General features: G+C 37.5%; 1 protein-coding gene across 1 annotated transcript in view; it reads right to left on the minus strand.

Moving 5' to 3' along the window:
- Positions 1-4,342: 4,342 nt before the first annotated feature.
- Positions 4,343-7,847, minus strand: part of LOC107707494 (metallophosphoesterase MPPED2-like) — a 21,752-nt gene continuing 18,247 nt past the window's right edge. The window contains exons 5-7 of the mRNA XM_016511543.1: positions 5,866-5,981; positions 5,625-5,741; positions 4,343-5,519 (exon numbers count right to left, since the gene is read on the minus strand). Coding sequence (XP_016367029.1) covers positions 5,401-5,519; positions 5,625-5,741; positions 5,866-5,981 — 352 coding nt within the window. The 3' untranslated portion in view covers positions 4,343-5,400. The remainder of the gene's footprint in view (positions 5,520-5,624; positions 5,742-5,865; positions 5,982-7,847) is intronic.

A 7,847-nucleotide genomic window follows, 5' to 3' on the forward strand; every position in this document is an offset into this window, starting at 1 on the left:
TGTGTGTGTGTGTGTGTGTGTGTGTTACTAAATTCCATCGTAATTGTCATGATGTTTTTAAATATGAATATAAAAATAATACAATAAACATTTAAAATATATTTGCATATGCATATATAAACTGAATGCACACACACACATATATATATACAAACACACAGAGAGAGAGAGAGAGATTCTATAATTATTGTGGCTGCAAATATGAAAATAAAATAAAAATATTAACATTTAAATATATCCATATATAAACTGAATAAATGGAAAAAAAAGAAAAAGATGTTTGATGGACTCAAATTAAATGTCATCTTCTGTAGATCATGGAGATCTGTTTCCCCCTAGTGGTCAGAATAAATACAACTTAATTTTAACTCAGGTTTCTGTACTTTTTATCACATGCTTTGTACAGTAGACAGCGGGAAACCATTATGTAAATGTCTATGTCATAATTTTAAAGAAAAATGTGGTTATTTGATAAAAATGGTTTTCCTATTTGTTATTGTTGTTGTTATAGAAATTGTGTGTGTGTGTGTGTGTGTGTGTACCTGTTTTTCTATTCTGGTGGGGACTTAAACCTGAATACACACAGACTCGTGGGGACTCGTGTCATGGTGGGGACCTAAATTGAGGTCCCCACGGGTAAACAAGCTAATAAATCACACATAATGAAGTTTTTTGAAAATCTAAAAATGCACAAAGTTTCCTGTGAGGGGTAGGTTTAGGGTTAGGGTTGGTGTAGGGCAATAGAATATACGGTCTGTACAGTAGAAAAACCATTACGCCTATGGAGAGTCCCCACAAGGATAGCTGACAAGACGTGTGTGTGTGTGTGTGTGTTCCCTTTTTTTCTTTTTTAAGGCTTTACCTTTGTCACTTGCAGGTTTTGGCCGCTATATGACCTCTGCGGTCAACGGGGGGTGAGAGAATCCTTCAAATCACCAGCCATGCTTCACCAAGAGCAAATTCTTCATATCATACAGCCATGTAAGAACAAAGCTTTTATCTCAGTGTTCTAATACTAATCTATTATTAGCTAATAATGAACTAGATCAGGTAATGAAGTAGTAATGATGTAGTTCTGAAATATTATTAGATTGGATGCATGCACTTAATATTTTTTAATATATTTTTTGCATCTTATTGGATTAGCATTTTGCCAGAGGATGCATAAATAAATGAAACCCAAGGGTGTTCATGCTCAAGATGGAGTTCATTCTGCATCCACCAGTGCTCGACTAATGAGTGCCAACTTCTGAACCACTAGAAAAAGAGATGGTCAAAGGCTTTCCTGTCAACACAGGCAAAGAGGGAATGTCTTGAAAGAGTTATATTCATCCCAACTTCAGGTATGTTGAATATGAACTGTGAAGCCAAGCGGAATGATAACATTACTCCACTCAAACAGAAACCACACCATAATAACATATATGTTTGAAGCTAAATGCAATTAAGCAACTATGACCCAAAACTACTGATAAATGACATTAAATGATCAATTACGTCACACTTTATATATTATATATTTATAACAGTTTAAGGTTAAATTGACATAGTCCATTTCTAACAAGTTTTCTTTGGCCACAAGATGGAGCCAAAACTCACGACTGAGGTTTGTCTATTAAATTATACAATATGTTTATGTATGTATATATTTAAAGCTCTATGCATCATGTGTAGCATCATTAGCAATTTAGCAGCAATATTTTTAGGAGATGGATAAGGCTGTATGTTATCAATAGAAATTAAGCTATCATTAATCATTTTAGATAAACTGAGCAAACTCATAGTCCAGGTTGTGAGTTTTTTATGCATAGGTTTGATAAGATGACTTAGTGATTAAGTTTAATGATTGCAAAGTAGAATAGTGGCATGAGTTCAGATTCTCTATTTAAAAGATGGTGTAATTTAGGCATATCAAATATGTATCTTTATACCATCCAAAGGTTGTTCTCTATGTGTACCTAATTAAGGTATATACAGGTGCATCTCAATAAATTAGAATGTCGTGGAAAAGTTCATTTATTTCAGCAATTCAACTCAAATTGTGAAACTCGTCTATGAAGCATATTATAATGAATTGAGCAGCAATAATTGGCTTCTCAGATTAGGGATAGATAGGATTAGGATTTGTTTCGGGATCAAGATCAGGTTAAGCATAGGATTAAGATTGTATAATTCTATCAACCTACTGTAGCAGCAAGACGAACACCGCATCAGTCCTTTGAGGGGATTTTTGCTACAATCGCTAAATGAGACTCGAGATGGCGCCAGTTAGGTGATACGAGAGACTTTCAATTTCAGAGCGTTTCAGTAACTATAAGTTTTAATAGTTACTGTCATTTTTTAAAAATCATTTTAGTTCTGCTTTTTAAAACAATGTGTATTATGATTGCCTGTTAACGTCGTTAATCAACTGGAAAATATTGTTTTGAAAATGTTTCCAAGTTATTCCTCCGTGTCGTTATCGTTGTAGTTGTCATGTGGACTCGATTTTTTTTTTTTACTATTTTTATCGTTGTTGTTATATTATTGTCCTTGGGGTGAACGGGCCTTAAAGATAAGGACACAAAAGAACGGTAGGTAACATTGGAAACATGATATTTTTTTCCAGCTGATGAACATGAAAAACATTTACACTTTACAGCCAAAATCCACCAGACTTTAGAGCTCGAGCATTAGCAGACGACAAAACTGCAGCATGCGCTTATAATAAAGAGAACGTTATCGTCCGTTGATGTGAAGGCAAGGCATTAGGCAAGGCAAGTTCATTTATATAGGCCTAGCACATTTCATACACAATGGTAATTCAAAGTGCTTTGCAGAAAAGTAAAAAAAAAAAATCACAATAATAAAAGCAAGGAATTAAATTCTAAAATGATTATTTTAAATTGATTTAAAATGAAATTAAAACAGTTAAGAATAGAAAATGATGATAGGCCTACATAAAATACAGTGCAATCAGTTCAGACGTAGCACAGTTCTCATTCAGTAAAAGCTAAACAGATGTGTTTTGAGTCTAGATTTAAATGTAGCTACTGATTTAGCACATCTGATCTCTTCTGGAAACTGGTTCCAACCACGGGTGGCATAATAGCTAAAAGCGGACTCCCCTTGTTTTGAGGGAACCCTATTTCTAACTGACTCGATCCTAATGATCGGAGTGGTCTGTTGGGCTTATATTCAGTGAGCATATCTGCAATGTATTGAGGTCCTTGGCCATTGAGTGATTTATAAACGAGTAATAATACTTTAAAATCAATCCTAAATGTAACTGGAAGCCAGTGTAAGGACCTGAGAACTGGTGTGATATGCTCAGATTTTCTGGTTCTAGTCAGAATCCTGGCAGCAGCGTTCTGGATGAGCTGCAGCTGTCTAATGGTCTTTTTTGGGAAGGCCGGTAAGGAGACCATTACACCCTGCTGGTGATAAAGGCATGAACAAGTTTCCCTAAGTCTTGACTGGAAACAAAACATTAATTTAATTCTTGCAATGTTTTTGAGATGATAGTATGCTGATTTAGTTATTGCTTTGACATGACTACTGAAACGCCTGAATACTGAATACGCCTGATCTCATGTATGGTTAAGCCTGACCTTGAGAGTCTGGTGTTACGCTGTTGAAAAAGCGACCCATTCTGCATCTTCTTTTTAGCGTTTAGTGTCGGTTGACACTGTGAAGCGTCGGCTGATTGAACATCTTTGCTGCTGCTGCTATCAGCGGGAGCACACGGGGTCAGAGTTAGCATCAGCCTGTGACATCCATCAGATGAGCACGCCAAGGCTGCACTGAAACATTTCCACAATCAATAGCATCTGACAGACAACACCAGGTTATGGCCATCCCTGTCAACGCTATCTATTCTTTTTCAAGTCTGACAGATGTGGGGTAATTAATGGACTTCATTAATCAATCAAAGCTGTTGCTAAACTATAGATTAAATGCATCGTTATTAACTGTGTGGGAAAGAAATAAAGCTTTTAAAGGGATAGTTCACCCAAAACTGAAATGCACAAGCTGCTCGTTTCCATACAGTAAAAGTGAATGGTTACACAAAGCAATAGTTCAGTGAATTTATTTCATTTTGTTACTAAAGATAGCATTTGGCTTCCAGACTTGTAGGCTTTTTTATTATCATGCCTTTTTTTATTTTGGTGTTTGACAGTCCTTGGTCACCATTCACTTTAATTGTGTTGGGAAAAACAGCTCAATACATTCTTCTAAACTTCTTTTGTATGCCACAGAAGAAACTAAGTCAGGCTTGGAATGACATGAGGGTGTGTAAATGTTGATATTTCTTTTGACTGACTTAAAAGACAAAAAGATAAATGACAGACATCAGATAAAAATCTTGCAGTTTTATTTGCATATAAACTTGGCTAAATGTCACAATGGATAAAAAAGTCACAAAACATAGAAAGAAAGCATCTAAAATAGCAGAAATTACATAAAAAAATTTTGTGCTCACAAGATTGCGGATCAACTGTGAAATATACAATACACATTATTACAACAACTAAAAATAGAGATGAGGAGAAATGAAAGGGCTTAGTGGTGTAATGTTTTTTCCAGTTTTGAAACCAATGGAATACAAAGGCATTGCAAATCTAGGATAAACAATTGTGTTTGAATCTTTTCAGAGAGGAATCAAATATATCTCTGACGCAGAACCAATCATATTGAAAGTTCTCGTCCACTTTTAATATGTGCTAAATGCAAAGCCAGACCCCAGGTATCTTTATGATCTGGAGAATTTGCACATTCAGCCGCTTCTAAACTGTAAGTATAGGACAAAAGCAGCACAGCGATAATGCGAAATTCAATTCACAACACACAATCTCTTCCATCTTTTGACAAACTGTGCCACTCTATTTTATGTTGAGAGGAAAAATGCGTGTCTTATGGTGTTTAATGGCCTGGTAGATAAAGATGTGTCTTCTTGATGAGAAAAGTGCAAAGTCTGATTGGAGCAATAAATATCAGACCCACTGGTCCCTTCGACAGGGGTGAGGTACACACTTACTCATTAAAATCCAAAATTCAATACACCACACATGAGTTCATGATTTTAAATAACTTTATATTAAATTTACAAAGCACAATTAATATTAAATCAGACATGATCAAGTATTGCTGATGCTTTTAGGAGTACCTTTATAATGCACTTATTAAGATCCTGACCAATAAAAAAGGAAAATCAAAAGGCAACTGATGCAAACAAGTTACAAATATGAATTCACAAGTTCTTCTTCACCTACAATAGTCCTTCAAATGGTGTCGGCTTCAATCCGACTTTAAAAAATATTTCATTTCCATGCATTTTTAAATACAAGCAGTACAAAAAGACTATTACTTTTAAGTAAGGAAGAGTTATGTAGAAAAAAGGGGGCGGGGCTTTAATGAGTCTCAAGAGTTTCCTGGGTTGGGGAGATCAAATATGATTGGTGGATTGGTAGGCTGGAAGCTGACTGTACATGTGGAGGAGTTGATAAATGTTGTATAGCCATCTGTCATTATGCCATACCCTGAGAATGAGAAAGAAAACATTTTTATACATTTATTTTATATACAATAAAATGCTTAAAGGGATAGTTCACCCAAAAATGAAAATGTGATGTTTATCTGCTTACCCCCAGGGCATCCAAGATGATATGCGTGGAGTTTGGGTCGGACCCTCTTTTGTACTGTGTTGAGTAGTTCCACGCAGCCAACTCTCTGAAGTTCTTTGGGGACCCAATCTCTGAACCCTGGACAAAGTCCCAACATCACATCCTTAGTGGTGTATCATCACATTTATGATGACTTTAAAATACAACAGTCCATCTGCAGACACAAACTGATGTATACATACATTCACATTTCAATGCTTACCCAGAGGAGGCCCATGTGTCATAAGAATATCTACATCTTCAGGGATCTGGTTCCACTTATCGAGGAGAGACTGGCCGCGAGGTAAGTTAAAGCCCCATCCATTAAACCACGGGGTCCTGTGGGAGCAGACAGATACATTTTACACACTTCATAAATGTCGAAATCATCATAAACATGCCTGCATGCTGTTCTCACACACATACGCAAAACTTGACAGTATTCTCAAAAAAAAAATTCAAAGTAGACTAGTTAGTAAGGTGCATGAAAAAAGCCTAAAAATGCCTCAGAGTATTGCAGTATCAGATTTGAGGCCATGGCACAACTCAAGCTATTCATTTCAACCTCCATCAGGACATCCGGCGGTTCGCAGAGGTCATCTGCAGAGGAGGCAGATTGATCAAGCTGTCAGCACCAATGAGCAGAAGCATGTTAATAAGAGTTTTATTTCCCCTCTGGGACGGGCCTGCTGACAGCCTGCGGTAACCCGGGCCAGACCTTTATTTACCACTCTCAGACCCCGTCTGATAAGGGCCAAGTATCTGGCCCCAGCTAGACAAGGCTGCGCAAGGCCAGGGCTAAATGTAGGCCTTGGTAGAGAAGGCAGGAACTGACCCCATGCTGATAAGCAGAGCTGGGTGATTGATGGAGACAGTGCAGACAAATGAGAGCTGGAAGCACTGCGGAGAGCAACGTCTGCAACTGCTCACCGGCACTTCAGAAGCTGCACTACAGTGCAGGATTTCAACACAGCTTGAAACAAACGCTAAAATGGAAGTGCCTATATTTTAATGTGCTTATAGTTGTGACATCACAACTATTTCTGAATGGCCCATTTTTCAGCATAGCTTCAATAAATAGTCTGGATGCAAGGAAAACCCTGGGGTTGGATGCATAAAACATTCTTAAAAATAAAATTCTGCTACTTTCGTCTTATTTTCTAACTTAGGATTGTTCTTTTAAAAAAGTAAATCTCATTCACTAATTGCATAGATTTTTTTTTTCATTTGTACACACAGGAGAACGTCTCATTCACCTAATTAACAACACGTGTGTATGTATGTTGGGTATGAGGTCAGCGCTGCGCATGCGCCGGTGAGTCTCATGAAAACCAACGTTTGTTTACAGGATCAAAGGAAGCAAAGTTTCCTTACTTTAGCAAAGGAAAACCAGTCACCTCTTAGCTTATCTCGAAATCCTCTGACATTCTTCTTTACAAATCCTCGTTTTGTACTTCTAATTCTTGACCGTTGTTTTGTTTTGATCTCTCCCCTGCGCTTCCGCATTTGTCACTTCTGAGCGGCGCATGCGCAAAGCTGACCTCATATGTCATCCGCCCGGAGCTGCTTCTGTTTACAACAGTGAGCGAATGCTAGATTAAATTGATTATTACGTTTTAAATATGGTTATTTTTCTTACAAAAACGCATCGATTCGCTACAGAAGGTCTTTGTTCACCCCCCGGAGCCGTGTGAGACACTTTTTTTTTAATGGAGGTGCGCTTTTTATTTCACTTCTTTCGGACCGAAGCACTGCAACACCCGCTGAGTGCCATTAAACAGCTTGAAAGATCAAAGACAATTTTTTATATAACTCCGACTGGATTCGTCTGAAAGAAGAAAGTAATATACACCTAGGATCAGGGGCGGATTTAGTGAATTGGGGGCCCCAGGCAAAATATAGGAATGGGGCCCTATACATTTGCACACATTTTCCTAGATTAACTTGAGGTTCCTTTTTTGTTGTGATGCTTGCTGCTGCACAATGTTGCCCCATAGTTGTGTCCAATGTTTCTACATTTTTCATGTACATGTTATAATGGCTTTCTTTCATGTTGTGGGGGAGACCAAATGATCAGTGAGAGCAGGACGAATGTGTCACGTTTTAAACTCAACAAAATGGTAAAATACATATATCAAGAGCATGCTCACAGATGAGAACAAAACAGCGTTGGATGAAGTGGATTAGAGCCCTGCACGGGCCTCA

This window comes from Sinocyclocheilus rhinocerous, unplaced genomic scaffold (assembly GCF_001515625.1).
Source record: "Sinocyclocheilus rhinocerous isolate Xijiao unplaced genomic scaffold, SAMN03320098_v1.1 scaffold534, whole genome shotgun sequence".
Taxonomy (NCBI): domain Eukaryota; kingdom Metazoa; phylum Chordata; class Actinopteri; order Cypriniformes; family Cyprinidae; genus Sinocyclocheilus; species Sinocyclocheilus rhinocerous.